This window comes from Hipposideros armiger, unplaced genomic scaffold (genome assembly GCF_001890085.2).
Source record: "Hipposideros armiger isolate ML-2016 unplaced genomic scaffold, ASM189008v1 scaffold_78, whole genome shotgun sequence".
NCBI classification, from domain to species: domain Eukaryota; kingdom Metazoa; phylum Chordata; class Mammalia; order Chiroptera; family Hipposideridae; genus Hipposideros; species Hipposideros armiger.
Window position 1 is genome coordinate 4,372,939 of NW_017731428.1, and position 18,432 is coordinate 4,391,370.

Here is an 18,432-nt window from a genome sequence, read left to right on the forward strand (position 1 = left end):
AAGAGCTCTAGAAACCCATCGAAATTGATACAAAATTTTGTGTTTGTCCGTAGACGTGCATTTTTCCAGGGAGCGGGTTCTTAACACTGTTATTTGATTCTAGGATGTTCCATAAGTGCAAAGATATTAGGAAAAAAAAAGGATAATTATTTAGTCATAGTAATGCATTTAAACATAGTAATCTAACAAACGTCTTATTGAATAGCATTTATGTGTTCATATGAGCATGTAATAAATAAAAACATTTCTGAGAAATGTTTAGTTAGTAAATCATCAATAAAAGCTGTGTTGTCTGTCCTGGGATGTGTAGAATTGGGCTGGTGTCAGAAATTCTGGGTTCTGGCCCTGTCCCTGGTACCTGGCTCTGACTCTGGCCTTTTGTCTCCTCAACCAACAAATAGCTTTAGTAGGAAATATCCTGCTTATTTTTCAGAATTGTTCATTTAGTTGATACACAGATCATACACAGCCCTATATTAGGCTTATACCATCCTGCTCCCAAGGACGAGTTGGTAAACCATGGATTTGATTTTCCTGGGGTAAATATGCTACAATGGGGTTAAGAAGTGGGGAATGTATACTATTATTCACCTCAGATGGGAACCTGAACAAATGGCTTTCTATCACCTCCTTTTCTTTTCCCTATGTTAAATTGAACGAAGCAAATTAAGAAGTATCTAAACAAACCATGTGCACACTATGCTTCCAGAATACAGAGAGACAACAGAAATGGTAACTGTGGATTTCTCTAAAGGAAAGCCATGTGCATTCTGCAAATTGATCGCTGGGCTTTTGGAGACATTCTGAGACTGGCTTCCTGGAGGCTGCTGGGAATGGAACAGGATTAAGAGAGTGTCCTGAGATTTCTCACTCCAGGTGATGGATTGAGCATGGGGCAAGTGCCCTTATTTTAAAAGCACACAGAAATAATAAAAATAGAAAAACAGTAGCAGCATACTAAAGTAAGATAGGGATATCTTTATCAACCAGAAACAGGGACAAATCTGAGAAAGAGCCATAAGCCATCAGCAGTGTGTGTGTGTGTGTGTGTTCGGAGTGGGGGCACGAATAATCTCTAAGAGATAAAAGAATGAGTAAAATCCATTAGTTATTGAACAAGAACAGTGATTATGAAGCAAGACTAGGCAGCTGATTTGCTTTAGAAATTGCTGAAGAGTTAGCCAGTGAACTGTATGATTAAATATGAAGCGATAAAGAGTTAGAGAAGATGAAAGGATAAGAAAGAGAAAGAACTGAAGAAGAATATACAACATACCTCTCGCAGGAATTAAAAAGGATAAAATACAGTGCTGGAGGGGTAACATTTGAAGATTTCTTCAAGACCTGAGCTCTCAAAATGGAAAAAAATGGACCAACTGGCATCAAAAACAAACAAAACCCCTAACACAGAAAACAAAACAAGACCCAGATACAGTGTAGCAGTGCCTCAGCATAATAACTAAATGAAGAGAGAATTTTAACAGCTACCACAGAGGAGAGAAACATTACCTCCAAAGAGGCGGGAGTCACAGTGACACCACCTTCTCGGTAGCCACATCAGATGACAGGACAATGAAGGATCAGCCTCCGAGTGTTAAGGACACGTACCACTGAACCCTGACATTTTTTACCTAGCCACGTATAAGTGGGGGTGGGGAGCAATCCGTTTTAACAAGGCTTCCAGGTGATTCTAGGGCACGCTGAAGATGAGAACCATCAGGCTGGAGCATTTTCTTGATGGACATCCTGGAGAGGACATCTCCATTCTAAACAGCTCGCTGTTGACTCCTTTCTTCCTGCAAAAACCTGGAACTTGACTTGTTTCATTTTGTCTCCTTTGACCAACCCCTGGAGTGGGTTATATAACAGGGATGACATCTTAACCTGAAAGAAATAGAATTACAATGGTGTTGAGTTTCAGCTACCCACAGACCAGGGTGGAGTGGAAAGGAGTGGCTGAGCTAAGACATGGTGTTTGGGGAGTCAGGTGGCTTTCCGGCAGCCGCCACATTACATGGGGTGTTGCCCACTTGTGAAGCGGATCTGGTCCATGGGAAAGTGAGTCATCCTTGTCTTCTCTCAGCCTCCGTCCTTTAGAAATGGAGGGTCCTCTGTCTGAGCATGTGTCTATGTGTGTTTATTTCTTTGCTCTAAGGCAGAGTTTGAAAAGGAATTTGCAATAAGCGGATAGGAAGGAAACAAAACCCACCTGCTCAGTTTTTCAAAAGGTTTATTTTCAGCCTCTCCAGCGGCTGCTCTTTAGAGAAGATCTTTACTTCCTGCTAGTTTGAGTGTTTACTGTCTGGCTTTCCTAGATCTGAGTCCAGCCTCCTGATGGAAGGACTCTTGTCATTTTTAAAGTGTTTATTTTTCCCTTTCAAGGAAAACAAGAAAGACAAACGTGAGTTTCTATCAGTCACCAGTGGAGAAGTGGTTGGAAGCTAAGCTTTTCAATCCTAGCAGTGATCAGACTGGTGTTATTACGGCCCTGGAGCCCAGAGCCGGAAGGAGTGGGTGGAAGGTGGTCTGAGCACTTGCAGCATCAGTGCATACTATGCCTGTTAGACTCAGTCCCGGGCCAGACTTTCCTTTTCATCTTTGGGTCTCCAGCTCCAAGCACAGGGGTGATGAAGGTGATCAGGGAATGCCTTTTAGATGAATGAATGAATGAATGAATGAATTTCCCAGTTAAGTTGGTTTCTATGTTTCCTGGCACCTAAGGCAAAAAGGTCAATCCAGTGATACGTAGTTGCAGATCTTTGGACTGGTTACCCACAGTATGCAGGAGCCCTTCAGCCCACACTGTTTTTGATGGACCTCCCCCTCCTCCTCCAGGGCCATTCTGAAACCTGGGGAGTAAGGGCTGCCCAGATCCACTCTTTGGATGAAGAGTCTTAGGGACATGTAAGACCATTCATTCGGGAAGTAGCTGAATTGAGACCAAACGTCCACCTCTTAAAATTCTTCCCTCAGCGAGCACATTGTATCAGCAGCCATGCTTGCTGAAAGGGTGGGAGGTGCTACTTAAATGCAGGGCATGATATTAAATCACACTTTCAATTCAGAGAAGGTATTTAGGGAGGAAGAGGATAATATAGTCTTTGTTTTGAGAGAATCCAAGTAAGAACTACAGTTGATCATGATAGAGAAGGGGAGAGTAGTGGAACAGATACTTCTTAAAAATTGCAATACTACCACTGGATCATCTAAAGGTCATCAGGGTAAATTCAGAACGTATTTCCCATTTTCATTACATTTTAGAAATGGGTTTGATTATTTAAATTATGGGTCTTCAATTTTTATTCCTACTTTTAAATATAATTTATGTTTCTTTTTCCTGATTACCTTGCTACAAATGTTTATTGTAGAAAACAAGGAAAGCATAAAAATCAAGAATCACCAGTACTCCCCCTGCACAGACAGCAGAACTGTTAAGGTGGCATTGTATTTACATCCCAAATTTTATGCCCACATTCACGTCCAATCCACTAACTACCCCCGTTCTCATCAGCCTAGGGGTGCCAGTGGAGCTACTATAGGGAGACACCCTTTTCTTTCTGTCTCCACTTTAGTGTCCCCTTCTTTAGAGAGGATACACTTGCTAAGGCCTGAGGAAGGTATAAATGACCAACTTGTCCTAATTAGCCGGGAATTTTCTGTTTTTATTTTAATTAATTAATTAATTATTATTATTAGTTTCAAGTGTACAAAACAATGTAATAATTAGACATTTATACTCCTCACAAAGTGATAGTCCCCCTCCCCCAATCTACTATCCCTCTGACATTGTATATAGCTGTTACAGTTCCACTGACTCTTTCTGTTTTCAGCATTGAAAGTCTCACATCAAAGAAACACTTCAGTCCCAAGTAAACCGGGCGGGTGGGTTGATCTGTCTCTTCCTCCCACCCTATTTGCAGAAAGGAGAGGCACTGACTCACCCATTGGAGAGCTGGTAAGAGGCTGGCACTCAGCAGCCACCCTGGGCAAGGTTAGCGTGCTCAAGTCACTGCTCATTCATGGTAGGGCTCCGCTTCCGGTCGGGTCTGTGCCCAGGCACAATGAGCCTCGTAATCGCACCATTCTCCGGCTCTTTAGCAGCACCTGAAGCAAAAAGCAAAGCAGTGGATTGGTTAATGAGTTTGCCCTGTGAAGGCCCATCTACCTTCCATGCAGGGCCGTGGAAGGGGACAGCTTACTGGAAAACCATGACCTTAAGCGAGTTATGGGGACCTTGATACTACTGGGAAAACTAATTCTCTGGTTCCTGTTGGGATCTTTGTGCTTTTTGTCAACTGGTTGCAGCCTGCAGGGAAGGCGAATGAGTAATTTGTAGCTCCAGTCTCCAACATGCCAGCCTGTGCCCTGATGCCAGACCCCTTGAAAGTAATGAAAAGGCTAAGGTTTCTGGTGTGGATGCTAAGATGGGCTTTAGCATAATTTGACTCATTGTATAACTTACAGCTGGTTATTCCTGAGCATAAATTGGGTGCTTCGTACATTGTGAAATGGGAGATATGAGAAAGATTTCTCTTTGTAGGGGAAACCCAGTTGGAAAATCACTGAATTGGCAGTGGGTGAGTTTCCTAAGGGCAGGGTGTGACTTGAGTTCGCAACTCTGGTTCAGCAAAGGCTGAATCAAGGTCAAACAAAGCTGGGGTCTCTAGCCAGCATCAGCCTTGGCGGCTGTGAAGCAGGTGTGTCAGCCTTTACCATCTTCACCTTCTACTTACCGTTCTTTAGCGTCTTCGGCCCTACCACCCTCCTTTCACCCCCCTGTTGATCTAGACACCAACCACCATCTTTGAGAAGCTCTCTCATGTCCTAACAACTCTTCCCATCCAAATGGACTCATCCTTGGGAGTTTCTTACATAACTAAACATGCTCTTACCACACTATCCAGCAATCGCGTTCCTTGGTATTTACTCAAAGGAGCTGAAAACTTATGTCCACACAAAAACTTGAAGGGAGATGTTTATAGCAACTTTATTAATAATTGCCAAAGCTTGGAAGCCACCAAGATGTTCATCAGTAGGTGAGAGGGTAAATAAATTCTGGTCCGTACAGGCAATGGAATATTACTTAGTGCTAAAAAAAAAAAAAAAGAGCTATCAAGCCCTGAAAAGACATGGAGGAGACTTAAATGCATCTTACGAAGTGAAGGAAGTCAATCTGAAAGGCTACCTACACGGTTGCAGCTATATGACATTCTGCAAAGATAAAACTATGGTGACAATAAAACACAAAACAAACAAACAATAAACAGTGGCTGCCAGGGGCTAGTGGGGAAGGAGGGGTGAAGGCAGAGCACAGAGGATTCTCAGGGCAGGGAAACTGCTCTATATGATACTATAATGAAGGATACGTGTCGTTATACATTTGTCAAAATCCATAGGCTGTGCAACACCAAGAATAAACCCTAATGTAAACTGTGGAATTTGAGTGATAATGATGTGTCCATGTAGGTTTATTGGTTGTAGCAAATGTGGGGTGGGATGTTGATAGTGGGGGAGGCTGTGCCTGTGTGGGGTCAGGGGATTTATGGGAACCCTCTGTATTTTCCACTCAATTTTACTGTGACCTAAAACTGCTCTTAAAAATAACTCTATTAAGATAAAAACAAACAAACAAACAAACAAAACTGACCCATCCTGAGGTTTCTTTCCTTGGGAATGTGAGACAAAACGCAAGGGTGGGTTGAACCAGCTCATGTGCGTAGGGGCAGTGCCTTGGCAGCCCCTTCTGCCTACACCCAAGGGTCCACCCTGCTTTAAGAGCCTCAGCACTGACCCTCTCTAAGACTTTCTCTGGATTCCGACTCCCACCCTCTACTTTGGCCCTTCTTCCTGTTTCTGGTTTACCGTAGACTCTATCTTCTTGTCTCCTTCCCTGTCTGGGAACCCTTCAGGATCAGGGTCCAGTCTTCCTGACTTTGGTTTGGGGCTCTATCCAAATTTCTACGAGTCTTTTTTTTTTTTCTACCCCATACTTCCTGGTTTCTGCCCAAGCAGCAATTGTCCTGGACCACCAAGGCCAACAGCTCCTGACACCAGAGAACCCCACAGAAGCCAGCCTCTGGCAGCCTTTGCAGCCTGCCTGTCCTCAGAGCAGAGAGCAAAGAATCCACTTGGTTCTAGAGAACCATTCCCAGGTCCAGAGAAGGGAGCTCTGGAGGGACAAAGTACTAGGCTTGCCAGCTCTTTCCTTCCACTGGGGAAACTGGACGAGAAGGGACAGGCACTGAGAGCATGGCCAGAATCAAAACACCGGTCCCCAGAGGGGAGGCTAGGTCAGAGTACTGCCCAAGCCTCCCCGTCGGTTTGTGTCTGTGCCCAACTCAAGCAGCTGATGACTGAATCCTCCAGAGAGAGAGTGGAAATATCAACGAGCTGCTCTGCCAACGTCCTCGTGGGGCTCTGGGACAAAGCAGCTCCCTGCCAGGGCCCCTCCTGGAGCACATAATGAGCTGGAGAGGGGCATTGTCCTCTCTCAGCTGGACCACAGCCCAGCCCTGGCACAGAGTAGCATGCAGCCATTGTAGGAGACATTACAGCCCTAGGAAACGGCAATGATTCCAGCTGAAAACACAAGCTTTGTGAAAATCAATTCGCTGAAAGCTAATTTACTGAAAGCCAACTCACCAAATGACCAAGTCACTGAATTATTGAAGAGTTTTTATGAGGTCTTAGTTTTACTCTTGCACCTGCCCCTGCCCTCTGCTTATGTATGAGTGACACACTGATAAGGGGGTAGCAGGGAGAAGGTTCTTAAACATGGGTTACCCGAGTCTATATTTGTGTGGACTCCTGTCCTGCCTCTGCGTCCAAACCTGGTCGTTTCCTGTCTCGTACCCTGCCTTTCCTCTACAATTTTGATTCAAATGGGTGTGTTTTTCCTTAATTTTGGAGACATGTGCTTTGCCATTTTGTACCAGGTGGGATTGCTACTGACTGCAAGCCACAGAAAACCTGACTAAACAGGCTAGGGTTTTTTGTTTTTGTTTTTTTCCCTCACCATGTAACAGGAAGTCTAAAGGGGGCCAGTGCAGAGCTAGGTTCAGTCCCACTTCTTGGTATACCGTCACTGGCCTTGGCTTCAGTCCTCATGTGGAGAGACGGCTGCTACATCTCTAAACATCACATCTACATTCCAGGAAGGAATCAGGGGATAGGATAAAGTAAAAAAATGGTGCTACGTCTTTTGTCAGGGAAACCAGAGCATTTCAAAAGCCCCAGCCAGTGACTTCTCAATACCTCTCATTGGCTAACACTCATCACATGGCCACTCCAGTCTTGCTTCTGTCCACATACCCGTTCCCGCCCTTGTAGCTGGAGGGAAAATGACGGTGGGTGAACTGTCCTAGGCCTGGTTTAAGGTTTTATGTAAAAGCTTCTGGGCCTGTATGAGGGAATAAGACTTTTTAGGTGGCTGAGATCCTCTAGTATGAGTTAGGTCAAGAGAGTCCCAGTTTGGGGGTTATTACTATTACTGCGATCCCAATTCTGAGCACCAGTCACGAGGACCTGAGGAAACTCAGTATTCAAGATTGGTAAGGCATGAGGACAAGTACATATTGATTCTAGAGCCAGATAAAATGCTTCTGGATCATAGAAGAGGTGTGAACCAAGTGCACTGGGGCTTGGCAGAGGAAAGGGAGCCCCCTCCTGATGGGGAGGACCGACATGAGCAGAATGGCATGTATTTCTAAGGCGCATTTTAAAAATGGACATCAACGAATTGTAAGTTGACATCAGTGCAAATTTACCTCTACTGAGTGGCCATCACTGATGCGTCTGCATGCCCAGATCCTAACCACTAACCATCCAGCTGCACTTCCTGAATGATACAGGAAGAAAAGGGCCACTTGGGTATTTCCTAAGAGCCTCACGTGGACTCTTACAGCCATAAGTGTTTCTGGGGAAGGAACTCAGGAAAGCCATAAAAATGATTCAACACACTCTGAGTTTTGTTGTTTTATTAAAAATTAGTTGGCTTACAGTTAGCAAGCACTTTCATTAAATCATCATAAACGTCACAAAGACTGGCACAGGCAGAAAATTGGATAATTCTTTAGGGAGAAAACAGTCTGCATCCAATACATTATAATGTAGTAACTACTGTGTTGGGACTAAGGAGAGAAGATGGTTTTAAAACCAAACAGAGCTTCCTAGTAATTAGCTATGGCACCTAATTTTTTTGATCTGTGAAGTGGGAAGTCATACCCACGTGTAGAAAGTATTGCTATTCTGCACCAACGTCTGGTTCTCCTGTACTTCTGAGCACATGATGGGATGGTAGTTCCCTGGTCTCTTGAAGTTGGGCATGTCCACATGACTTCTTTCGGCCCATGAAATGTGAGTGGAAGGGTCCTGTGTTGCTTCCAAGTGGAAGTATTTAAATAGTCAGTGTTGGAGTTTCATTGCTCTATTTTTCCTGACCCAGCAATTGTGGAATTCAGATTCATATAAAGGGTCCATATGAACAATGCAGACTAAATCCTATTTTTCTGCCCCCACTGTTCTTTGTGGTGGCTTCCATAGTCCAAGTTGAGGTAACTGATGGAGCCCCAGCCATCACATCCACAATTCGGGGGGGATGAAGGAGGAAGAGGAAAAGGCATGGAGGGCCTGTCAGCTGACTGAATCCCCTTTAGTGAGATTTCCTGGAAGCCCTACCACCGAGCAATGCTCACAGAGCCTCAGATCTTTCCCAGAGCAAGAAACTGAAAGATGTACTCTTAGCTCTCAGCACATTGGTTCCCCCAGTATAGCTGGGCTTCTGTGACTGAGAGGGAAGGTGGGAATGGGTATCTGGAATGCAGCTAACAGGCTGTGGGATGATCAAGTGCCTTCTACCCTGCCTGTTTCTTCACATAGCTAATTTCCAAATCTAAATTCTATGCCTGACTTATAAAGAGCTCGGTTAAATGTCTGCACTCCAGAGGTTGTTTTCTGCATTGGGGATGGGGAGAGTCTCACTACAAGAAATGGCAAAATAAGGAAAAAAATGTCAAAGAGATCTGGGGTGGCATGAATGGGAGATGCCTATTACATTTCTTACCATCAAACGCAGTGGTTCAAGTAAAAAGGAGACTCAAACATGCACCCACCGTGTTGTGTAAAACACATGAAATGTCCCAGGGGTTGTGGCTGAACCCCAAGGGCACGGATGGTCCTTCAGAAATCATTAAGGAATTTTCTGACTGGAGGCAGCCCTACCCACCTTAAATCAGTCATTAAACAGCCTTGTAGAAAGGACAGAGGGGAGGGGCAGGAGTGAGGAGTTTGCGTGTGGATCTTAGATCTGATACAAACGAGCTGGGTGATCTTGGAAATCCCTGAAGCTGTTTCTTGGTCTACAAAATGGGACAGTTGGGAGAATTAATGAGAAAATACTTGTATATGTTTTACTTCGTAGTCTATAACAGCACTCAGCAAACGTTAGTTGTAAGTAAGTGATTGTTAATTTGGATACTACGATATAGAAGACAGCAAACTAGATACTTTATGAATGTTCCTCTACCTCTATTCCCAGTAGAGGACCACCACCCACCACCACACATGCCCACACACGCAGGCGATCCTATAAGATGGATAGAACCTTCATTCTATTTGTCAGAAAGATGAGATTCAGAGTTGTTGAGTAACTTAGTCAAGGTCACACAGCTAGTCAGCGTCTCTGCCCAAGTTTCACTGACATTATGTCAGTTTTTCCCCTAGTACAACGATTCAGAGAAAACTAGAGTGCTCTTTTCTCAAATTGCCCTTTATAAACTACGAAGGGCTGAAACACGGGTTTTCTCATGATTTGGAGGGAACTACTGCATTCTTTCCTGAGCAAAATGAAAGCTGAATTTCAGAGGATTATTTGGAAACTCCTGCAGCAGAAGTGGGAAATGGCAGAAGCTTTTCATCACCAGCTCTGAACACACCTCATCCACCCACTGTGATTGAGAGGATTTTAATGAGTCAGGAAGGGATGGAACGGGTCCTTCCTTTTTCCCAGAGACAATTGTCACTTGAGAGGCTGCACATCAAATGGAAACTTCTTGTTGCAGAGAGAAAAGTGTCTGTGGAGCCTCCTTCCTTCAAATGCCGTAATCATCCCCCCAACTTTGAAAGCTCTTCTGAAATGACTTCCATATTGGGCTGAATTGCAAGGCTTAAGTGATGATGCTCAAGATGGTAGAGGGAATATAATGCCTCCTTCTCCCCCCATCCCAAAAGCCCATGTCCTCACCCCCAGAACCTGTATGTTACTTTATAAGGCAAAAGGTCTGTGGCTGTGATTAAATTAAGGACCTTGAGATGAGGAGATTATCTTGGATTATCTGAGTGAGTCCAATGTGATCGCATGGGGTCCTTTTATATTTATTTATTTATTTATTTAGCTGAGCCATCCTGCCACCTGTTGGCAGCTCAGCGGCAGCTCAGCTCGGGCTGGGAATCGAACTGCTGTTGCTCAGAGCTCACACTCTTGAGCGAGCTCTTCACCAACTGAGCCACTCGGCCGGCCCCCATGGGGTCCTTATAAAAGCAAGAACTTTCCTGGTTATAGTCAGAGCGAGACGTGACTGTGGAAGAAAGGCACAGAGAGATGTAATGCGGTTCACTTTGAAGACGGAGGAAGCAGCCGTGAGCTAAGGAACGCAGGTGTTTCTAGAAGCTGGAAAAGGCCAGGAAACAGATTCTCCCCTGGTGCCTCCTGGAGGGAAGGAGGCCCTGTAGACATCTTGATTTTAGCTCAGTAAGAGCCATGTTGGACTTTTGGCCTATAGAACTGTATGATAAGTGTGCATTGTTTTCATTTGTGATAACCTGTTAACGGTATCACTAGAAAACAAATACACTTGGGAGTATTACTAGTTGAAAACTTTCTTGGTCCACGAACCAGAGCATTTGTAACACACAGGTCCGATGTGCTTTCTTCACTTCCCATACCCAGTTAGACTCCACATCCTGTTGATTCTACTCATAGAAATCATACTTGTGGCCTTTTGAGGTTTCTGTGCTTGGCCCGCTCCAAACTCTTTGGAGTGGACTTTCTTTTCTAATAATGGCCCTTGAGATGTTCTGTACTGCTCAGGCCCACTTCTGCTTCTTTGAAATGTATTTTTACTTCTAATAAACTTCTTTTCTGCAACTTAAAAAAAACGAAGAACCCCCCATATTTGTGATGCTCGCTACTATCCTCTGAGGAGTGGCCTCATGCCAGGCACGTGTAAGACACTTGACGTACCTTTTCTCCAGTCTCTATAACTCTTGCCAAGCAGGTAACAATTTCTTCATGGCAGGTGAGAAAATTGAGACTAAGTGACCTGCCCAGATAGTAATGGTGCAGCCAGGATTCAAACTTCCCTGTCTACTTTGGCATCTTGGGTGCTGGCGATGCGAGGCGGGGAACCTCACCAACAGCCAGGAATCTGGCTCTTTCTCTCCGTCCCCCCAACACAGGTTCTTGTCTCCCAGTAGCGTTTGGCCATTGCTTCCTAAGATGGCCCCTGCCGCTGGATCTCGTCCCCATCAATCCTTCATCCACTGCAGGCAGAGCACCTTCCCCAGTCCACAACTTCTCTGCTTCAACCCTCCCAGGGGTCCCCACTTTCTGCTGCATCAGAGCCAACTTTCTTAGCGTGGCATTCAAAGCCCTCCACAATCTGGCTCTGGGCTCAATCCATCCCTTCAAACTCTCTATGCTATAGACCCATCATGTTCGCTTTGCACCAGAATATGCCATGGACTTTTCATCACCATGTATACAAACATCCCCATATGACAGACAAGGAAAGCATAGTTCAGAGTTGTGAAGTTAGCTGCCTTGGGTCACACAGCTTGTGTGAAGCAGAGTCAATACTAGACCCCAAATTGCCCATTAGAGCACCCTTCAGCCTGAAAGAGATATAAATCTCTTTTCCCTCCTCTTTCCTCCTCTGCCACCATCAATAAGTGACACAACCATCCTCTCTGTGGGGAGGACTAGTACCTCCAATCTGTTCTCCAAGTGGAATGAAAATCTAATCATGCTTCTCCACTGCTTAAAAGTCCTTTGTGGGCCGGCCGAGTGGTGCATTGGTTAAGAGCTGGCTTGGGCCGCCAGAGGGCCCCGGTTCAGATCCCACATATGAGGGCCAGTGACACTGCCCTCTACAGCTAAGATGCTGAACAACAGCTCGACCTGGAGCTGGGCTGCCATGGGTTGCCGGCGATGGCGTAGGCTGCAGCCCCTGCTGCAGTGGATTGCCATGGGCTACCGTATGTAGCCAGCAGCCAGCGTGAGCGGCCAGCAGCTGCCATGAGTGGCCGTCCAGAGGCCAGCGACTGATCTGCCTCGCCCGGGAAGAGCGCAATGATGGTGCCAGCTTGGGCCAGTGAAGCAACATCCTCCACAACTAGACTGAAGAACAAAAGGACAGCAACTTGTCTGTTCCCCTTCCCCTGATTCCCCAGCGCTGTTCCCCTCCCCCAATTCCCCAATAAAATCTTAAAAAAAAAAAGTCCTTTGCTATCTATTGCTCTTAAAATAAAGACCCAAAGCCTTACATATGTGGTCCTTACATGACTTTCCAGCCCCATCTCAGGACCCTCTGACTCTCACTTGATACCCACCCTTTTTCAGACCCCTCCACAGCCTTACTCCCTCCTACCTCAGGGCCTTTGCACATGCTATCCTTCTCTTTCTCGGGTGCTTTTCTTCCTCTTCATCTTTCTTCCTTATCGTTCATTTCCCTTCAGCCATTACTTCCCCAGGAAGCCTTCCTGACTATCAGACCAGGTGTGGGCACTCCATGATATTCTTCCTGCTCCCACTACTTTGCCCATGTTCAATCCTCCAGTCTAGGGGTCGGCAAATTGCAGCTCGTGAGCCACATGCGGCTCTTTGGGTACACGTTCCGTCTCAAAAGTTTGCCAACCCCTGGAAGAGCCAATCCTGTCCCTCACGACAATTTAAAAATTATTCAAGAGCCATAAGTATATTTTTACATAACCACCATTATGTGAATAACATCCTTTAAAAATTTTATAGATAAAACTATGATACTTTTATTTTCATTTTCAATTTTACTTGAGAGCCTGTGGCTCGCGAGCCACCGTTTGCTGACTCCTGGCAGCTCTTCCATATCAAAAGTTTGCCCACCCCTGGTCCAGGCTATAATTACCTGTGCGATGATTTGATTAACATCTTCTCTCTGTCAAACTCCATGCCCCATGGGAGCAGAGACTTACTTTATCTGCTTGTGTACTTTTGTGTCCCCAGTGTTGATCATAGCACCTGGATGGAGTTTAATAATTATCTGTTGAATAAATAAATGCCACTGGCCCTGGCTACGAAGTCAATCTTGTAATTGCCATTTATGTGTCTTTTAAGGGAAAAAGCAAGAAAGATACCAAATGTTTCCACTAATGGAGACACAGCGTTGAATAGCCTATCCTGTGGGTTGTTTGGTGGTGGTGGTGTTGCTGGTATGCATTTTGGTTTGCTTAGTTGGGGGGGGGGGGAGGATTCAAATCTAAAACACAAAAACAAATATAAAACACTCTGAAACAGATTTAAGCTGTGAGAAAAATTCTAATCTGCTGAATGAATAAATTTAAATTAATCTTCTTGAAGAACACAAATAGGGACTCATGACAACTTCTTGGGAAATGGGTTTTTGATGGTTTTTCTATTTATAAACTGTAATATCTTCAGGGCCAGGGCTGCAAATTAGGCCTAGAGCATTATTGTATTTTTGTGTTTTTTTACACGTAAGATGGGCTATAAACAATAACCTATGTATAGAACACCAGACACAGCTGATCCCCAAATTATCTTTGCTTACCACTGTCTCCTCACATACTGCTTATGACGCCATCTGATCAGGAAGTGTTTTAAAATACTTCTGCTCAAGGCTTTTCAGCATTTGAACATCAAAGCAAAGCTGATGAGCTCTATTGAACGTGAAAGGATTTTCCATTTTTAGCTTGTTTTTTGTGTGGATTTGAACAAGGTGTGCTGTTTTGTCAACAGTCGACTTGTCATTTTACCGTCCAGAATCCAGCAGAAAGTTTGACACCTTACTTCCTAATCTATCCAAAAATAATGCTGTTCTTTTCCTTTTCACAAATCCGCAGATGTATGTGGTCGTTTTTCTTAAACCGCATGCATGAAACACATGTCTCACCAGGTGCTCTTCTTGAACGCCTCATAATTTGGAGATAAAACAAGATCTTGAGGAAATGCTAGAATGCAAAATCCACGGTGACAGGGGCTATGTTTGTCTGATTTCTGCTGCATCCCCAATGACCAGCACTTTAGGACACACCCAATAGATATTTTTAAATGAACACATTATAATTGGTGTTTATTTATTAAACTTTTTACAGTAAAAATAATACATTTTTATTTTAGAAGTTTTAGGGGAAATGGGAAACAAGCAGGAAAAGAAAAGATACTGTTACTTAAAGATGATCACTATTGACGTTTTGGCATATTCCTCCAGACAGTTTATGTATGCACATATATAAATTTTCTTTTTACATCATGCTATACATACAGTTTTCTAACCTATTTTTTTTAAATTTACAATGTGCTCGATGTTTATGCTCCATACCAAGTATTTTTTACTACATTGTTATTGGTGGCTGTGTTATTTCAAAGTAAGAATGGACCAGTTTATGTAACTAATTCCACTAGGAAACATTGCCGATGTCAGAAATGCTCTATTTTTCAGCACTTCAAGAAAATGGGGCATTACGGTTACTAGGGAGTGAGCATCTAGGGCCACATTCCCGTGAACAAAAGTAAGTCTAAAATCACACAGAACATGCCATGCTTCAATCTTTCTTTGATGAACCAGGAACATTCTACAATGACTTTCCATGTAGAAGCAAATACCCTTCATCTTAAAGGAGTTACATATTGCCAGGCTATCTAAAGAAAACAGAAGCCATGGCACTTCTGGTGTCAAAAAAAGGAACCCCAATCCAGCCTCCTCAACAGCATCAAATGGCCCCTCCTGACGGGAAGAAGAAATGGTTGCCATATTTATTCATGTCTGAGGACAAACCTTCCAATTCCTTTGTTTCCTTATTTTAACTGATAACACCAGCCCCTCACTGCTTTGGATGGGGTGGCAGATCCAGACTGTGTTACTTTGAAGATCAAACGTTTACTGTCAAGAAAAACTGTTCCTATCTGACAAGTTCATAGAATATTGTTTCTAAGACTGCTTTTGAAGTTAATTTGTGCTTGAGAGTCATGATAGAACCCACCACATATGGTGGTTAAGGCTACATGTTGAATAGTGCCAAGGATGGTCATTCGTATCATGGGCTATGGGCACACACTATATATCTGGCTGGAGAGAATTCCTACTGGCTCATGGAGCTCCAACCCTGTTCCCTACCCACAGATACAAAATTATATTTTATATTTATAAAATTCCCCCTTGGAAATTTCCATAGAGCATAAATCCAAATAGATTTCTTCAGAGCTCACTACTGCTATAGATCACTAGTTCCATGAGTGTTGACTTTAATGGAAAACCAGGAACAGCTCATCTCTAGATGAAAATTTCAACAATGAAGCATTTTAGGTAATTTGTATGAATTTTTCTCCAAGCCAGTTTTGCAGCCTATATAAGTGAATGTGTTTAGTAAACTGTAAGCATTAAATAAGGTTAAGATAGATGGGGCAGGTTAAATGCCTAGTAATTGCTAAAATGGGTTTGGTTTATTTGCTGTAAAATTTTTATTTAAAAGGAAGTACTTCCAATAAAATCTCAGACCCAGGATTAACCTCTCAGAATAAAACCAATTACATTAAAAAAACAAAAACAAAACATTCGCCTAATTTGATTTGAAGTCACCATTGATTACTCTGAGGCGAAGGAGTCATTATTTCATGCTGCCCACAGTTGAAAACAGGACTTAAACCTTCTAATTGTGAAAAGTGCTGGCAGGGGTAGGCGTAGGGAGAGACTGCTCCTTTCCATCTTCTCTAAGGAGAGCCGATCTGTTCCTAGACAGGGAGACTGGATCTGGGGCCTTTTGGGCTTATTCCATTAGCATCCACCAGCACAGTGCATGCACAGAGCACACTCTCCTATATTTACAGATGAGGGCGGGTCCGGGTCCTCCATGATCCTCTATGAGCCCACCACAATCTTTCGGCTGATGGCTCCTGGCAAGGTGTAGATGAAGAGGACCAGGAAGATGATGAGGATAATCAGAATGAAAGCGATGATGATGTACTTCTTGTAATTCTTCCAGATGAGGTGGTACAGGCACTTGAAGGGGCTCACGAACCAGGAGAAGGAGGTATCTGGGCGGCTGAGAGAGAAGCAAGAGAAAATCAGGGAAGGCGGCCATGTTGTCCACGTGTAGGATTCTGTTGACCTTGGGACATATTTCTGACTCCCACTTTCTGGAGGCCCACAAGGAAGGGCCTGAGAATGCGAGAAGAAGACCATGTTGCCTTAAAGCAGGGGCAGTCTAACATTTTGGGCAATTCTGATTCCTCACCATTTACAGGTTGGTCTGGAGGAGGGCAAGAGTCTAGTTAGAACCCAGACAGAAGTCTGAGTGCCTTCCGTCTGTCCAACCCTGACCAGCTCAAGCCCCACCTCTTCCGTAAAGCCCACTCTAACCACCCCAGTCCATGATTATCCCTGTCAATATGCATTCCTATTTCACCGATCACTTGACTGAGCCCCCTTTTTAAACCTAGCACGTTTGTCTTCTACACTCTGAACTATTTTATGAGTCTGTGTGTTCTTCCTAAACAGATTGAAAGCTCCTAGAAGGCAGAGCTTATGTCTTATATTTCTTCGGTGTTCTTCAAAGTGTTTTTTCAGTAGGTACATTTTGTAGGAACTCAATAAATAATTTTGAATTAATCAATAAATAAGCATCCACGATGTTCCTAACACTATGATAGATGAAAGGTAGGTTCAGAGAAGGGTCCACTCATTTTGAGACACTTGGGGTCTACGGAGGGATTGCACAAATACAATTTGAGAGTACTTTGTAGACATATTTCATAACTCTATATATTACTTTTCAATTGACAGGTAACCATGGACTAAATTGAATAGCGTAACCTTTTCTTCTAGCAATTCTACTTCTGGGAATTTACTTTAAAGTAATAATTTATAAAGGGGAAACATTTTCATCATATTATGATAATGGAAAAAAAGGTAGACATAAATTAAATTGTTCAATTACAGAGTGGCAACCAATTCAATTATGGGCACCAAGTCTATAGAATATTCCACAGCCGTTAAAAAAAAAATCCTAATTATGACAACTATGGAAACAAAGCAAAACATTACCGCAAAGGATAAATAAAACATGAAGGCAGATTTGTATGCATGATTGGGGAACAAGTAGAAAAAAATTCATGTGAAATTCATAATCACCTGAAAAAAAATAAGTAAAAAAAGACATGAAATTACTCTGGAAATGCTTATGTGTTAGCATCACAGAAAATCACCCTCTCCATTTGCCAAACGCTCTGGATGATTTTTAGAATATTTTTCAAGGAGAGAAACAAAAAGCTACATGGATTGGATGGCACCTATTGACTGCCTCCTTGTTTCTCAGTTCTCCCAGAGGGATCTCAAGAGAAAGGCCCCATCCTCTGACACGGGGACCGTGCAGGCCTTTCGCATCTCTGGTGGCTCCCGCCCACAACTCCGCTCACTTGGGCTTGGCCAGAGGCTCCGGCTCCTTTCGGGCTTTTCCAACGGGATTTTTCTCAGCTTCTTCCGCGGTGACCAGGTGGAACTCGGCTTCAACCTTGCCCTGCACAAAGGCAAACGTTTCCATTTGTTGTCACAAAGACCTGCTGGGGCATCACCAACCTTCCAGAAAAAGCGTTATCGTGTGGGAGAGTGCCAGGAAATGTTCTGACTATCCTGCTGCTTTATTTTGAGAGACAGTGTTATCTTTTTGCCGTGTTTACGATGAACAATAAAAGCCCTGAAATGATGTTACTGTTGAGTTTTGTGAAAGGAGAGAGTCCCACGTGTACACGAACACACGTATACTCAGTCACATGTGCTACTTGGCTTGTAATCATTTCTATCTGGAGAAATAATATTACTTATAGAAACTTATATAATTAGAAAGGGGACTATTTGCTTGAGTGGCAGAACCCTTTTAAATCTGCTATGTGCCACGGTCTTTCTTCTCTGTCAGTGATTCTCAAGGAGAGATAGGAAGGTGTGTCCCTATATTTGCTGAATGGCTTTTCTGTCCTCCTCCATTGTTTTTGCTGTCCCTACTGATTATTTTATAACTATCCTCTTATTCCAGCACTTCCTCTCTCCTGTCCTCCCTCAATAAGAAACAGCCACTCTTGGGCCGGCCGAGTGGCGTGATGGTTAAGAACTGGCTTGGGACGCCAGAGGGCCCCGGTTCGGATCCCACATATGAGGGCCAGTGACACTG

General features: G+C 43.8%; 1 protein-coding gene across 1 annotated transcript in view; it reads right to left on the reverse strand.

The window, feature by feature from the left end:
* Nucleotides 1-14,403: 14,403 nt before the first annotated feature.
* Nucleotides 14,404-18,432, reverse strand: part of FER1L6 (fer-1 like family member 6) — a 117,051-nt gene continuing 113,022 nt past the window's right edge. Inside the window, exons 34-35 of the mRNA XM_019643430.1 lie at nt 17,684-17,784; nt 14,404-16,311 (exon numbers count right to left, since the gene is read on the reverse strand). Of these exons, the coding sequence (XP_019498975.1) occupies nt 16,128-16,311; nt 17,684-17,784 (285 nt within the window). The 3' untranslated portion in view covers nt 14,404-16,127. The remainder of the gene's footprint in view (nt 16,312-17,683; nt 17,785-18,432) is intronic.